Consider the following 16,995-nt stretch of genomic DNA (forward strand, 5'->3'; position numbering starts at 1 on the left):
AGTCTAAAAGCTTGGCTCTATTGAGGGACCATCTCACTGGCTGCCGCTGTACCTCTTTACTCTGATATATAAACTGCAGAGGTGCATGATCAGAAAGGTGACTCGTAAGAACTGATATCTCCCGTAGGCTATCTCTAGACATTCTATCCGAAAAGACATAGTCAATTCTTGAAGAATGACCATGCTTAGAATGTAAACCCTTGTTTGTCACCTTTTTGAGCCCTCCATACGTCGATCAAATTCATATCATGTATCATGTTAAGTAGTGCTCGACGTATCTTTACTGCTCCAACATAGTGACTTAAGTTGGATCTATCTTTCAACGGGTCCAACAGGACATTGAAATCCCATCCGATGACGTAGGGTGGAGATTCCAGTATTAATGCCGACTGTAGTTTATATATATAAGCCGGGTCATCAGTGTTAGGGCCATAGAAGGATGCGCATGTTAAGGCTACGTTTTCAAATGCCAATTGTACTACCAGCCACCTTCCCGAGGGATCGGATTGTGTTTTTTTAATGATACAAGGAGCTCCTTGTTTAATTAAAATTGCTACCCCTCTGTTTGAGATGTCTGATATGAGGCACAGAAGCTTTTAACTCAGGGGACCTTGGAGAAGATTACGCTACTTTCTTCATGGCTCAAATGTGTCTCTTGTAGCATACAGACTTGAGCGGTTGAGAGTTCTAGATGTTTAAAAATAAATCTCTGCCTCCGAGGACACCTTAACCCAGTGTTCTTCAATCTGTGGGGCGCGCCCCCCTGGGGGGGCGCGACACCTTCCCAGGGGAGGCGCCACTCCACTTCAATCTGACCTTTGTGCCCTGTAATCGTCCGTCTGCCCGTGCAAGTCTTCTTGAAGTATGTGGAAGGGGGAGGGAGGGGAGATCCATGGGGCAGGAGGTGCCCGTTCTTTTGTTATGTTTACTCCCCCAGGAGGGGGTTAATCACAGAGCTGACAGCTTCAGCTGCAGTGGGACACGCTTTTGGTTTTAGCAGAGGAGAACCCTCGCCTCCCACTGCACCTGAAGCATGTCAGCTCTGTGAATTAACCCCCTCCTGGGAGAGTTAGCTCTTCCCAGAACGGAGACAAAGTTTCCAGGGACATAATGCACCGTTTGCTACCTCTTGTATTTGTTTGCTCATGATTGGCACTTTTGCCTCATGTAATTTAGCGTTTGCTTTTGTAATTTGTTCACTTGTAATGTTCTCATGTATCAGTTCTGTTCCTATTGTGAAGCGCTCTGACCCCTTCGGGTAAAGTCTGCGCTATATAAAAACGCATAAATAAATAAATAAATAAAGGGGTTGGGTGGGGGGACTGAAAGAGGCAGCTCTATTCTACAGAGTCTTGACCTCATGACCTTGAATCCTTTTTAAACACAATGTTGTAAATATAGTTTTTCAATCATTCATTTTTAATGTGTTAAAGTCTATTACATACATTTTGCAGACAAAATGTGTTTATGCGTCATGCGACTTCCATATAAAAAGTTTATTTTAGATCAATACATGACCTCACATATGAGAAATAGAGGTGGTGACACATTATTTACAGTAATATTAGTGAACTGCTGTTGTGTTACATACTGAAAACACACATCACTGTCCCTGAATATCCGATGTACACACATTTAGTATTTGACCAAAGAAGGCATGAAAGAGCTGAGACTAGATCATGAAATCAAAGCTGGTCCGAACAGGGGCCCCCAAAATACATTTGGCCCACAGGCCCCAAAATCCTTAAAACGTCCCTGAAAGTTTATTTTAAAATTACACAGGCAGGCGCGCAAAATGCCAGCCAGGCATGTGTTTAAACAGATTGCTAAATATGATTATAAATAAGAAGTATGTATTCATTTGTAATGTTAACGAGCTCCCGGTCCCCCTTCTTTTTGTTGATTCATTTGTAATGTGCCTTTTCTATCTTTGTTCCCTTTTATTATCAGTCATTGATCATTCATGCAGCTCTAGAAATCAATTAAAAGTTCTTTCTATTTATATTTGCTGTTCAAAGTATGCACATACAAGTTCTGAAAATACAGCTTTAGATGACTGCTTATTTGTATACCATCTGTGACATCAAAATTATGAGCTGGCAACCGTAATCATAAGACTGGAAGTTTGTTAAGGGATCAGCACATTATTTATTTCCTCCACCCTGATTCCTGATTACTGCCATAATATCGATAGTTAAACACATTTGAAACCCTACGCTGCCGTCAATAATATGCTGAGTTACTTCAAGTGTCTGGGAATGCACCCTGCATTCAGACCACTCACTCCTCATTCTCGCCCTTCACTTTCACTCTCATCCAGCACTCACACTGACCCCGATGCACTCACGCCATTCACCCACTTACCCTCCACTCACAGTGATCACTCTGCACTCACAATGCACTTGCGCTTTTCACCCTGTACGTCAGCCTGCAGTCACACAAGCACACTACTCAACCTACACTCATGACACTTCACTCACCTGTCCCCCTCACTGTTCAATCTGCAATCTCACTCCAGTAAGCCCACCACTAACCATACATTAATTCGTCCCACTCTGCACTAACATGCGCCCCCAATTTTATCTTGGAAAGTGGTGTATTGAGCTGTGTAATAAGCCTCTGTCGTTTCACCACACCCACCTACTCACAAACCTGCAGTTTACTAAGCACTCTTATTGTATTGAATGTTATTCGCTGAATATGCCCGGAATGTGCGCGTGGCGGTTGAGTCCAGAAATTTCTGTCAGGTGGTGGGGGGGCCCAACATCTAAAAAAAATCAGCTGGGGGGGCTCAACCTACAAAAGTTTGAAGACCTCTGCCTTAACCCGTTAACATTCCAGGAGGTGAAGATGGTCTTTCTATCCCCTAGTCCCGGGCCCCTCGTCATCCCCTTGTTCTATCTGGAAAGGTAAACACCCCTTTGTGGCATAGATGTCCGTACATAAGGTTAAGATGAGGTCGAAATTTTTTTCCTCTTTTTCCCCACTGCTCCCCACCCTCGTGCCCCCCTGCCTCCCCCTTCCCACCTCCCCATGATCCCGTGACCCCCAACCCTCGAGGAACCCTCCCTTCTAATAGGCAAAGGCCTATTTAGCCCTCTCCCCCCTATGGAACAGCGATAACATTTTCAATTTTAACTAAATTCCTGCTAATTACAAATCATAAATGTAGAAGGACCCACTAAGTCTACTTCCCTCCTTGCCCGTCTCTGATCTTTGCAATAAGAGCATCCGCCTCTTCCCCAGTTCTGATTTGGTGCATGTGGTCATTCCACATCACCCGTAGCGATGCGGGGAATTTCAGCTGAGCCTTGGCCCCTATACTGTTCAGCTCCTCCAGCCTTTTCCCCAACTCCCACTGTCTCGTTGCAGTTATGTGTGATATGTCGGATCTTATTTGGAAGGTAAAAGGGTTGGAGCTGTTAAAGTGTATGGAGACTTCTTTCAGAGCGGAAGACAAAATCTGCTCTTTCACAGAATATGTTAAAAAGTTCACCAGGATCTTCCTGAGTTTCTGCTTTGCGAGGTTTCTTCTAAAGGGATCCTGATGCACCCTCTGAATATCATGCAGCAGATCTACCTCTGGTGAATTCTTTAACACTGTTCCCTTCAATAAAGAAATTACAAAGCCCTTGATGTCGCCCCCCTCCAGGGCTTCAGGCACATTCAGGATTCTCAAGTTGTTCCGGCGTTAGTAATTTTCCAAACGCTCAATAAAAGAGATTACATTAAAAGAGATTATTCCATGTAGTTTCCCCGTTAACCAGGCCTTATATGCGTGCCAAACAACATCTAGAGTTGTGGAACGCATATTCATACAGAAAAATTCCAGAGAGGAAGCTTGTACTGCCTCAACAACTTCAGAGTCTAAAAGCTTGGCCCTATTGAGGGTCCATCTCACTGGCTGCCGCTGTACCTCTTTACTCTGATATATGAACTGCAGAGGTGCATGATCACAAAGGTGACTCGGAAGAACTGATATCTCCCGTAGGCTATCTCTAGACATTCTATCCGAAAAGGCATAGTCAATTATGGAAGAATGACCATGCTTAGAATGTAAACCCTTGTTTGTCACCTTTTTGAGCCCTCCATACGTCGATCAAATCCATATCATGTATCATGTTAAGTAGTGCTCGGCGTATCTTTACTGCTCCAACATAGTGACTTAAGTTGGATGTATCTTTCAACGGGTCCAACAGGACATTGAAATCCCCTCCGATGACGTAGGGTGGAGATTCCAGTATTAATGCCGACTGTAGTTTATATATATAAGCCGGGTCATCAATGTTAGGGCCATAGAAGGATGCGCATGTTAAGGCTACGTTTTCAAATGCCAATTGTGCTACCAGCCACCTTCCCAAGGGATCTGATTGTGTTTTTTTTATGATACAAGGAGCTCCTTGTTTAATTAAAATTGCTACCCCTCTGCTTTGAGATGTCTGATATGAGGCACAGAAGCTTTTAACCCAGGGGACCTTGGAAAAGATTACGCTACTTTCTTCATGGCTCAAATGTGTCTCTTGTAGCATACAGACTTGAGCGGTTGAGAGTTCTAGATGTTTAAAAATAAATCTCTGCTCCGAGGACACCTTAACCCGTTAACATTCCAGGAGGTGAAGATGGTCTTTCTATCCCCCAGTCCCGGGCCCCTCGTCATCCCCTTGTTCTATCTGGAAAGGTAAACACCCCTTAGTGGCATAGATGTCCGTACATAAGGTTAAGATGAGGTCGAAATGTTTTTCCTTTTTTTCCCCACTGCTCCCCACCCTTGTGCCCCCCTGCCTCCCCCTTCCCACCTCCCCATGACCCCGTGCCCCCCCAACCCTTGAGGAACCCTCCCTTCTAATAGGCAAAGGCCTATTTAGCCATCTCCCCCCTATGGAATAGCGATAACATTTTCAATTTTAACTAAATTCCGGCTAATTACATATCATAAATGTAGAAGGACCCACTAAGTCTACTTCCCTCCTTGCCCGTCTCTGATCTTTGCAATAAGAGCATCCGCCTCTTCCCCAGTTCTGATTTGGTGCATGTGGTTATTCCACATCACCCGTAGCAATGCCGGGAATTTCAGCTGAGCCTTGGCCTCTATACTGTTCCGCTCCTCCAGCCTTTTTCCCAAATCCCACTGTCTCGTTGCAATTATGTGAGATATGTCGGATCTTATTTGGAAGGTAAAAGGGTTGGAGCTGTTAAAGTGTATGGAGCCTTCTTTCAGAGCGGAAGACAAAATCTGCTCTTTCACAGAATATGTTAAAAAGTTCACCAGGATCTTCCTGGGTTTCTGCTTTGCAAGGTTTCTTCTAAAGGGATCCCGATGCACCCTCTGAATATCATGCAGCAGATCTACCTCTGGTGAATCCTTTAACACTGTTCCCTTCAATAAAGAAATTACAAAGCCCTCGATGTCGCCCCCTCCAGGGCTTCAGGCACATTCAGGAGTCTCAAGTTGTTCCGGCGTGAGTAATTTTCCAAACGCTCAATGTCCTCTTTTAATTCTTTATTCTGAACAGACAGCTTGGTGACCTCCGTTTCGGTGGTACGCATGGATTCCTTGATCTTAGGGATTTCTGACTCAATTGCCTCGGTTCTGAGGGTGACTTCATCCAGTCTCTTGGCCAGCACTTCACAGGATGCCTGAATTGCTGCTTGGTTAGCCTCAGAGATTAAGAATCTGTTAGTCATTTCCGCTTGATTTATTTCAGATACCGTAAACCTGCTGGTGATCTCATCCTTCATGGCTAGTAATATGTCGACCAATGTGCGTGAGATTGCATCTGATTTGTCTGTGATGTTCTATGCGCCTTTGTCGGACGAGGCGGAGTGATGTACTTGTTCTAATTGTGCTACATTCGAAGAGTCGGGACTTTTTATTGTTTCTATGGGGTCCACTAGGGTGTTTCCTGATCCATCCCCCCCGAGCGCTGAATACCTGTTTGACAGGTTAATGCCTCAATGCACCACAACCACTGCCTCCACCGGAGCTGGGGGCTTGTCTGCACACCCTTCTTTAACAGAGCTCACGGGAGTCATGGTCGGGCCTCCTTGTAATAGTACCCCCATACCATTTACCGCTATAGTAGCTAGGGTGGACGGGGTAGACTGAGACTGAGCGAGCTGAGTGAGCTGGGTGGGTTGAGCGAACGAGGGAGAACAGGTGGTAGCGGAGGTGGAAGCCGAGGTGGTAGGCATTACCTTATAAGTATAACACCCAGTTTAACATCTCCTGAACCAATCTATCGACCTCATCGTAATGTTTCATCCAAACTAATGTAAGAGCCTTATGGAGGTGCAGGAAATTTGTTAAGGAACTCAGGGCTTGGCTTCGACCCCAATCTTCCTAGTGCCATCATATTACCTCTACTCAAAAGCAGATAACTGGCTACTATCTGCAGATATTTTTTTTTATTTTACAGAGTTTTATATAGCGCGTACTTGACCCGAATCGGGTATCAAAGCACTTTACATAGTACCAGTTGCGTTACATGAGAAAACATTCATTTTTTTTGTTTTTTTGTTAGGCACGAGGAGATTACGTGATTTGCCCATAATCACAGGATGTTCAACGTCATTGCCGAGACTCGAATCCGGTTCCCCAGATTCGAGGTCACCGCCCTAGCAGTTAGGTCAACTCCTCTCCCACAGGAGATACCTTCAATCGTGACCATGGTGTGGCCAAGAGTCCCTCGGTCTAACTGTGGAATGTAGGCGTAAGAGGGGAAGCATCAGTATGTCTACTATTTGAGTAGTGAGCCGTGTAAAACTTCACTTCATCGTATTGTTGGTCTCCTCCACCCCTCCGCGCTCCATCTAAGAGTAATCGGTCTGGCATGACATTGTTATGTTTGGCATTAACCACCTATTTTCACCTTGTTTCCTTTGCATTCCTCAACACCTCCTTTATTAGCGGGGTGTTTTGCACCCTTTGAACCTTGCACTCCTGCTGCTTTTCTGTTGTCATGCTTAGGTGTCAGCGTTCAAGGGTAACATCTATCTGCACTGCACCAAGCAGTTTATCTCACCGATCGATGGTGGATCTACAAAGGCTCTTTAGACCCTACCGTCCCGCAGTTTTTGGTGGCCACACTAAGGTGGCAACCTTCGAGCAAATCATCCGTTGCGCTATATGAAGCTTTTGGTTCCTCTGCTCTTGCCACTTATGCACCTTAGTTTCCGGGGCCCCCTTTGATCATGGTGGGAGCAGTGAGATGAAAGGTCTACTCAGCGATAAAAGGTCTGGCACAGCTACTAACTAGTGTTCCTCAGACTTAGCCGCTCTGTTCTCTTTCTTCTGAACAACCCAATCTTTCGCACCATGCACTTTTTAACATTATACTATCCACTTTATCATTTGCTCCTGTCTATGCACTTTTAGCTCGAGGCCCTCAAAACGTAATTTGTATCTTCTCCCCTCATTTTGTAGTGGACCCAGGCCTCTTAACACCAATTTTAATGTGATAGTTAAATAAGGTTATTAATTTTAACAATTTTAGCATGGAAGGACATTTCAACACTGTATTGTATGGCTCCAAATTGTTATGGTTTTGATTAACTACAACCATAATATTGCCATTGACAGTTTAACACCCAATTACAACAATACGCAACAGAAATATGACCAGTCGACCTTTGTGAAGGGCCTTCCAGTGCATAGCAACATGTGATTTTTAGAAACTTTTGATCCGTTTGAGCTACAGATGTTTTTTTCTTAAAATCTGCAGTTTATGCAACAGTTACTTACTTAAGCAGAAAGCGCAGCAACCGCAAAATCGCACAATTCCAGTGGCCCTGTTTTTAATGTGCCTTGGCACAAAATAGAGTGAAGCAAGATAGTCACCGCTAATTAGCACCACCAGACTTTGCACACCTCATAATGTGAGAAAAGCAAGCTTTGACACACAAAAAGAACATTAGTGCCTCTGGATCACAGAAGCAACATTTGCAGACACTTACAAGCCCAGATCAAATTAAAGACTATAGAGTTCCAAAGTGGTGTCCACACTTTCCTTTGTCATAAATTGAGTGAAGACGTGGGGACATGGGGTGGCCCAGGTCAAGGTCAGGTCAGTGGGGATGTTTTGAACACTGACCAAGTCGTATCTTTGTGAGCATTTGAAAACATTTCCAAAGGCTTTTCTTCCAAAAAAAACTGTAGAGTCAGAATTTAGAGTGGGAACATTTTGTAATCGTTTCATGGTATACAGGGGAAAGGATTATTGACATGAAAAAATAGCTCCACATGGAGAAAAAACTGCAGAAAAAAGCTGATTTCTAAGTGCACACATTCCCCTAAAGTTATGTCTGCCATTTTCAACATTCACCTACGTATTTTGTTGTTAACTCTCCACTAGAGGACACAACTGTCCAAGTCGTAAGCACGTGTCTACCATATATGGATTGACATTTTTTTTAATTATCACCCACATGATTAATAAGATGATCATGCATAAACTGTGACACTCAATCACTCATCTGACAAGGCAGACAGAAAGTGTATCCCAATGTCCATAAACGACCCATTCCACAGAACCATTTGCATATATAAATTCAATGTATACACTCTAATAAGAAGGTGGAGCGGGAATCTTCTCACCAGCGCATCCCTGATGGGTGTCCCCACCGCCCTCCTTACCTTTGTGACCCGCTCAGCCTCCTGCTGTATCCTTGGACCCAGGCGTTGTTTGGCCAGAGACACTTTGGTCTTCATGTTGCTCCACCGGCCAGGCATGGCCTTGTAGAGAATCTCACTCACAGTCGGGAGCCTCATCTCGTATTTTTCCAGAAGCGTCACTGTTTTCTGCATCACAACAAATTGTACATCCATCTCCGCCTGTTTTGCAGACACCTAGACGTAGTCAATATGTAAGAGATTGATTGGCAAGGCATTAATCTTTATTTATTTATTGTTAGTTAAGGAGCGTTCCAATAAATAAGTAACACAATTCCTATATAAAAAGCTATGCCTAATTTTCTTTTTACAAATATAGTTGTGATGCAACTTCTCACCACTAACAACAAATTACCATCATTACCCTTCTATAATACATGAGCTAAAGTATTCCCTGCCATACAGTATAAGCATATTGCAAGTCACCAAGGATTTCCGTGACTATACAGACAGTTGTCGTCACTTGTTCAATCAGCTATATGTAGAAGGCTCAAAGATGGAGTTAAAAGTAGAGCTGAGTGGGGAAAATCTGAGACTCACACCCCCGAATGTCATTGACAAAGATACACCCATGCATACAGAGAAAAGAGGCAGAGATCATGAAACTGAAGGAGGACTCAACGTTCGATGAAGGCCCGAATAAAAAACACATTGAGAGGTGATCAGATATGACAGTGATGTTGCACCATGGAACTATGGAGTGCTGTTAACTAAAAAGCCAAAACTGGCGGAAACTATCACACATGGCATGGAGATACTTAGGAGAATTGGAGGCAAGAGGAGCAAAGCCTTCATACTATATATGGGATCAATCACTCCCTTACTTTTAAGGATCTTGCAAGTCATGTAACAGTTCTGTGATCAAAGCACTCATAAAACTGGTAAAGGCGCTTACTCAACCAGAGATCCAAAATATTCAATCATCAGACCGCACCACGCAGATTTTATTGCAAGAGTACATTAAATTAATTGAAGAAAGTTTTAATTAAGTTATGCAAAACCAACAACATGTATTCTAAAACAGTAATGTCATCAAAAGTTTTTGTTTTTTTAACTATTTTTTTAAATTCCGGTGATGGTGCCTAACTCTTCACTATGTGCCAATCAAACAATAGGTGCATAAGCAATCACGCAATGAACAATTTCTTAAAAGTACAATATTCTGAATCAGCAGGATCCCAGAACAAAACTGTAGTTTATGCTCCATTCAATTTAGTCTCTTTATAGAATAAATGTTCCTGCAAAACTAAAATTGCCTTCTATGATGGTTGGGTTTCCTTTTAAGCAATGAATTACGATCATTTTCGCTCAAATAATATTTTAATGGGATAGAAAATGCCCAGCGTATACTTTAGCTATACCTTCCATTTATTTATACCCTCACTTAAAATCGGCTTTCCATGTGTATGTTGTTTTCATGCGTCGCCTCTACGCACAACCCTTCATTACGGACTCAGCAGTAAGATTACAGCCAATAGAGGGCCCTCGAGTCGAAACTGATGTTTTGGCGAGCACTGCTTTTATTGTACATTGGTAACTGTCACCCAAGCGGCACTTGTTGAGCTTCTAAATCTATGATTTTATTGTGGTTTCATTGAAAGCCAGTAAACAATAAAGAAACATAGTTTTTTCACAACCACAAGGGCAAAATATGAATCAAATCATTATAAAAGAAACTCGACTGCAAAAGCAAGAGAGTGCAGATATTTCTCCATTACTCGCCGCGTGCACAGTCCAAAGGAAAGCATTCACGCATTTAGGGGCACTGAGGAATAAGTACGAAATGCAAGAGTGGCAAAAGTAGGGGTCACTGGAAGAACTTGATAAGTGAAGCAAAGGGTATGATACAGAACATAAAGGCTGGCCCAAAAGAGTGGGTGCAGAGGTACCGGATCGTGGGTACATTTGTAGGCAATCCATATAGTGCTTAATTTGAGCCGGTGCTTTCGGGTGCTGGGCACCGGCACTTATGTGTCAACACCGGCATTGTGACAGTCTGCCAGAAGGTGGTGATGTCTGGACAATTTACGGATAACCACAACAACAATTGATTATTAATTCAATTTATATTATAACATACTATTACATGCCGCCAAACCATTCTTAAAGCGTAGAGGGCCTGAAATAGTCAGAATTGTCACACTTGTAGGAGTGCAATGGTTGATAGTGGTGTTGTTAGTTTTACTGGCAGCATGGCAGGGGCAATGGGTGGTCAAGCTGCAGTGCTCTCCTGACAGAGCTCTGGCACTATTTTTATTTCTTTTTTTACAAATTAAGCACTTAAATGAAATGCAAGCCTGAAAAAACAGAAATGACATTTTTAGGAATGGGAGCTCCAAGGATGTATTTTAAAAACGGAAATTAACAGTGTTCTCAATGATCTAGGTGATAAACCAGATAGAAGTAAGAGTTTGAATAAAACAGTCAATAGTGAGAGACAATGGTGAGAGCATTAAGGGGAAACAGTGAGTTCGGAGTAAGGGCTGGCGGAGAAAGAATCAGAAGGCTCAGCAGGACCTGAAAAAGTCAGGATAGTGCAACTGGGCTGGTACATAACATAACAGGTGTATTGGTAAAGCGCACCATTACCCGTAGGTGTCCTGGCGCTGAATAACAGATGTTTATTGTTACCCAACTCAATGGTACTCATTTTATCGACCTCAGATGGATGAAAGGCTGAGTGGACTCGCTGGGATTTGAACCTGTGACTATGAGGTCAAACACAGGCCACTGCAGTGGCTGCTTTAGTCCACTGAGCCACCAAACCCGGGTAAAGATGAGGAGCTGGAAGATTAGGAAAAGGCAGAGCAGAGACTCACTTTTCGAGGTCAAATAGCTAAATTAATTGCAACAAGGAAAGGGTTGGTAGCGACATCATGGATACAGTAGTTGTGTGAAAAATAACAAATAGGTGAGGATGTGATGCCGGGCTGAGACTCAGACTACAAAAGTACACCTTTAGACGTCTGACGGGGATCATTATAGTCAAGGTGGTAAGAATGGTGAGCAGGTGTCTTATTGGAGGAGGATACACCAGGTGCATACAGCCAGATGTAGTTATGCCAACTTCATTGTAAACTATCTCAATATTTACTCCGGTGCTCTTTCACGTGCTGAGTGCGCTGTTTGTACCCATCTTGGTTTGCGTTATACAAGTACCACCACATAACATAACAAGACAGTTTGAAATACCCAGATGGATGATCAGAGACATACAAATGATAAAAGAAAAATGTGAAAAAACTGTTAGCCTCACCAATAGGGTTGAGGAGATCGAATGTTGATGAGCTAACATATGCAATAAATAAATGTGTCACAGAGAAGGATCACATTCAGGGTATGGAAGCTGAAGGAATAAACACAATATTAACGAGACCGAGGGCAGCAGATGGTCAGGAAGTGGAGAAAGGTGGAAACTTTTGAGACAAATCTGATGAGACAAAAAAGTAAGGTCAATAGAGGCATCACGCTTGTGAGGGAGGGAGAAAAAAGTGGGCAGGGCTGGTGAGAGCCTAGTGTAGGCAACAAGCTGAATTTGCATGGCTGGCAGAAAGGAAGTGTTTACATTTATCAAGTAGGTTAAGATCCAATGAGCATGAATAGTGCTGAAAAGGCAATGAAGATACTCACAGAAACAGTGGAGCACAAGGGGAAGCTCAGATATCCAAAAAGGTTATCTGATAGGGACAACTAACCGAGGCAAGATTGAACCCAAAGGAATGAAAGAAAGGCCAAGAAGAAGGGGCAAAAGGAATAAAGGAAGGGTGGAAAGAAAATGGATGTATATCCACCCACACCTCAACAGCAGGAATGTGGAGAAAAGACAAAAAACGTGTAGAAAGTGTTGCCAAACGGTGGTGTTATGTAGCAGGGTCCAGGTTTTGATAATACATATGAATTAGAGGATGTGACAAAAAACTAGATTGAGAAGGAAAGTTGCTTTGTTCGCTAAGCAGTGGGCATGGAAGAGGACCAAAGATAAGTTGGGGAGAGGGAGGTGAGAGTGGGGGAACTGACAATATTAGAGGGAATTTTATCAAGTGGGGTTTAGAAGTAGCAAGGCTAGAAGAAAAATGAGATGATTGAAAATGACTAAAGGGCACATGCATCAATATAGGCTTTTGCGATTCCTTTTTTTGCGATTATTAAGGAATCGCAATTAAGGAAATGCATGTAAGCATCGCTACACAATTAGCGATTCCCAAACATTCCTTAATTGCGACTCGCAAATTGAGACTCACAATTAAGGAATGCCTTCCCATTCATTCCCAATAAATTGTAAATTCTTAAATTGCGAGAGCCCGACTGTTTGATGCATCGCAGAAGCCCTTTTTGCGGTCACAAATGGCCAATTTTTGCGAATCGCACCATTTGCGCTCGTAGAAAAGGTTGAGTATATGGCCAGACCCAAAAGTCCATACATTTAACTCAGGTGCCCTTCACCCAAGGTGAAACAGGAACTCGGTGCACTGAGTTTAAATAAGAAACGCCATTATTGCGGCAGGTGAGGCCTCCTGGCGACTTTGGCGCCTCTGCAACCATAGACAAGCAAGGAAAGCCCACAGAGATTTCTGTCAGTTGCCCAGAGTAGATGGAAGAGTGGTCGAGGTGTGCCATTAGGCCTTTCCATAAGTAGGGACTTCACAGAGGGCGCGGGTAGTAAGAAACAGGGTGGGATGAAATCTGAGTAAGGGCTTGATTTCCATTTTGATGGATGGGATCCTGCCTCACAAACGTGGCGGATATCCTTTCGCTGTAGTACAATTGCGTTCTATCTTTTGGCATTTTTAATAGTCATGGGGGGGTGTCTGTCACGATTGTGATGGAGTAGACCATACACCAAAGTATAAATCAGGCCCTGAGTCAGAACAGCTCCAAATCGCCAAACCATTTAAAAATGTTGTAGTTTGTGACTGTACAGCCTCAACACTACTGCCACTACGATGCACTGAGGACCATCTGACAATGTATCACTAGACAACCACCTTGAGTGAGTTTCAAACCATTACAAGATGTTTGCACGCGCAAATGTGCAGGTGTGGCAATCATCATAGAATCGTTATTTTTTCTATTTTTTTAGATGACCACTGGTTGGAGGAACGTATATGTAGGGGCCATCTTAGTTTTTTTCTTTTACTTCAATACAAAAATCATTCGAATATGTCCACCACACATTCATGCACTTGCACTGCAGCAATGTGGGTGGGGGGGGAGGGGGTAAATCAAGCATTGGCAAAGGCAATAAGTCTGTGCCCCTATTCTTATGAACAAAATGTATTGTCCTTGCCAATGCTTGTTTGACATTGTACTTACAATGCTAAGGATTTAATATTTTCTTCTTACCTCGTTGAAAAGACGCATCATTTTCATGAAGGATCCGGTGTCTCTTTCCTCCCCAGTTATGCGCTCAACTTGAGGTTCTGTTCTTTTCAAGAAAGAATCCAAACTTCTCAGGGTGTGTGTCATCTAACAAGGTAATCAAGACATTTACACTTATTGGAGCAGATCCGCTTTAAAAGAGTTGACAGTTCTACCAATTCAGTTTTTACAAATCACCAATTATTCTCTTTCTGTTCTGTTTTTTTAGGCAAGAGACAGATCTAGATGTCTAACCAGCCTCATGTTTTCCCAAATGTTCATTATAAGAAGGGAGGGGACTCCCATGCCAACCCGTTCGACTCTCCACCTCGAGTAACCATGGTCCCTCCCTACACCCAATAATGGTAATAAATGGTCCATTATACTCTGCACATGTTGTTGATATATATATATATATATATATATATATATATTTCTTTTTTTTTTACTGAAACAACAAAGGTTAAAGTAACATTATAGTTAGGTGTGATAAATAAATCTGTTTTTAATTAACAGAAACCCTTACAAATTCACAGAAAAAAACAAAGGTTAGAGTAACATTATAGTTAGTTGAATCAGTGACTCCATTAATGTTTTGTACTTAAAAACTCATAGAAATTCACCAGCGCCCCTGCTGATAACTTCACATATTACAACACTCATGACATGTTCTATGACATTACTTATGACATCCCTGATGACATCTCAAACAGCCTTGTTAAGCGCGAGGGACCCTGCCCCCCAGGACCATTTCTTAAAATAAATGGGAGGGGGGGTTGCGTGCCCCCCCCCCTCCCAGAGCCTCTTTAGGTACTGGGGACTCAATCTCCCACAACCGTACATGTACCTAAAAAAGGGGAGGGTGCTGCGTGGCCCCCTCCCTGCGTGGCCCCCTCCCTGAGTCTCTTTAGGCCCTGGGGTCCCCCTTTCCCCAAGGCCATGTGTTTTTTTGGGGAAAAGGGGCCCACCTCCCCAAGCTGTCATCGAACCCGGGGACCCCATCCAAGACACCCACCATACTACCCCACGTGCCAAGGAGCCGGATTTACTCCCACCTGGAGGGAGCAGATACGAAAGCTGCTCCGTCCGGGCAGGAGCAATATTTTGATCTGTTTCCCTGCTGCTTCAATGCCCCCTCTTAAATTAATCGGCCCCAGGGGTGGGATCCCCAGGGCCTTAAATGGCTCGGGGAAGGGGGGCCGTGTGGCCCCCCTCCCCAATTTGTAACATTTCAGCCCCAGTGGCGGGCTCTCTAAGGCCTTTTGAAGTTCAGGAAGGGGGGCCACACAGCCCCCTCCCTTTTATGAAAACAGCCAGGGAGTTACTTCCCAGGGCATAAACACAGTAGATGCGGCCCGGCCAACATGAGTCCTGCGGGATCGCACTATTTTTTGCTATTTTTCTTTGTTCTGGGGGGCGGGCTCTGGGTCCCCTCCTCATGGGCATGCAGCCAACTGCTCACTGCACACAGCACAGCTGCGCAGTGGTGGGTTGGCCACAAGGCCCTGTGGCCAACCCCTGTAAAGGCCGCCAACCCCTAACTGCCCAGGGCCTTTGGTTGTGCACAACTGGGGGCTTGCCACAGGGCCTGGTCTGTGGTCATGACCTTTGGTCAACCCCCCCAAAGACAGCCAATCCCACACTGCACACGACCTCCAGCTGTGCACTACAGGGGGTTGGCCACAGGGCCTGTCCCTGGGGACCCCATCCCCCAGGGCCTTTTTTTAATTAAGACCGAGGGGGCCACATGCCACCTCTCTCCAAGACTTATTAGGTCCTGAGTTCCTCATCCCCCAGGACTCTTTTCAAAGGGGAGGGGGCTGCGTGGGTTCTCATCATGAGCCTTATTGGGCCCTGGGGGCCTTATCCACCGGAGACACTACTTAAAATAAAGGGAGGTGGCTAAACAGCCCCGCTCCCTCAGCGTTAATAGGCCCTGGCGGTCCTATCCCCCAGAGCCACTCCTTTAAATAAAGGGGAGGGGACAGCCCCACCCCACACACACCCTGAACCGTAATTGACCTTGGGGAAGCCATCTCCGAGGGCCTTCAAACTTGAAGGTGGGTGCTCTGGTGCCATCTCAGGGCACCCACCGTATACTTTTTGGGGGCCACGGGGGGAGCCACACAGCCCCCACGGTCCAGCCCGGCTCCCTGCATGCAGTGGGAGCAGGCAATGCTCCCACCCGGAAGTAGCAGCGGCTAATGCTGCTGCCTCCAGGCAGGAACAATATTTTGATATGTTTCCCTACCCGCTTCCGGTTGGGCAGGTAAACAGATCAACAGTCTACTCCCAGCGGGCAGGAGCATTTTCAAAGCTCCTACTCGCTGGGAGCAAACTTTGAGTTTGCTCCTGTTTGGTGAGAGTTTTGAAAATGCTGCCGCCAAGTGAGAGCAAAAGCAAAAAGAACTGATAAACAGAATGTAGAGCAATGTCATACATTTCACCCCAGTACAGAGATCTGGGCCTAAATCCATCGTTTTTTGCCATTCCAGTTTGGCCCCAGCCATATGCAAAGCAGTCTTGACCCTGTGCCGAATGGGAACAGTTCAGCCCGAACTGCTGAGCCAGGTCCTCTCTTGACTGGAAACAAGACTCCTCGGACTGGTTTCGGGGTTTCACCCCTCATCAGCCAGGATAGCTTGACTCCAGTGGCATGAAGATCACGAGACCCAAGTTTGGGCATACCCGTTCCACTCGGGGTGGCAGATGCAAAAAGAACGTCTGATGGACAGAATTTAGAACAATGCCATACATTCACCACAGTACAGAGATCTGGGCCTAAATCCATTGTATTTTTGCTTCCCAGGCCATTCAAATTTGACCACAGCCATATAAAAATCAGTCTTGACCCTGTGCCCAATTGGTACAGTCCAGCCCGAACTGCCGGGCCAGAACATCTCTGGACTAGAAACAAGCATCCTAGGACTGGTTTCGGGGGTTCACCCCTCATTAGCCAGGATAGCATG

The 16,995-nt window shown here is 44.5% G+C and overlaps 1 protein-coding gene across 1 annotated transcript in view; it reads right to left on the reverse strand.

Annotated features, from left to right (window-relative positions):
• LOC144822741 (uncharacterized) overlaps window positions 1-16,995 on the reverse strand; it is a 2,085,503-nt gene that overhangs the window by 1,718,935 nt on the left and 349,573 nt on the right. The window contains exons 25-26 of the mRNA XM_078680596.1: window positions 14,012-14,134; window positions 8,633-8,845 (exon numbers count right to left, since the gene is read on the reverse strand). Of these exons, the coding sequence (XP_078536722.1) occupies window positions 8,633-8,845; window positions 14,012-14,134 (336 nt within the window). The remainder of the gene's footprint in view (window positions 1-8,632; window positions 8,846-14,011; window positions 14,135-16,995) is intronic.

Source organism: Lissotriton helveticus, chromosome 3_1 (genome assembly GCF_964261635.1).
Source record: "Lissotriton helveticus chromosome 3_1, aLisHel1.1, whole genome shotgun sequence".
Lineage (NCBI taxonomy): Eukaryota > Metazoa > Chordata > Amphibia > Caudata > Salamandridae > Lissotriton > Lissotriton helveticus.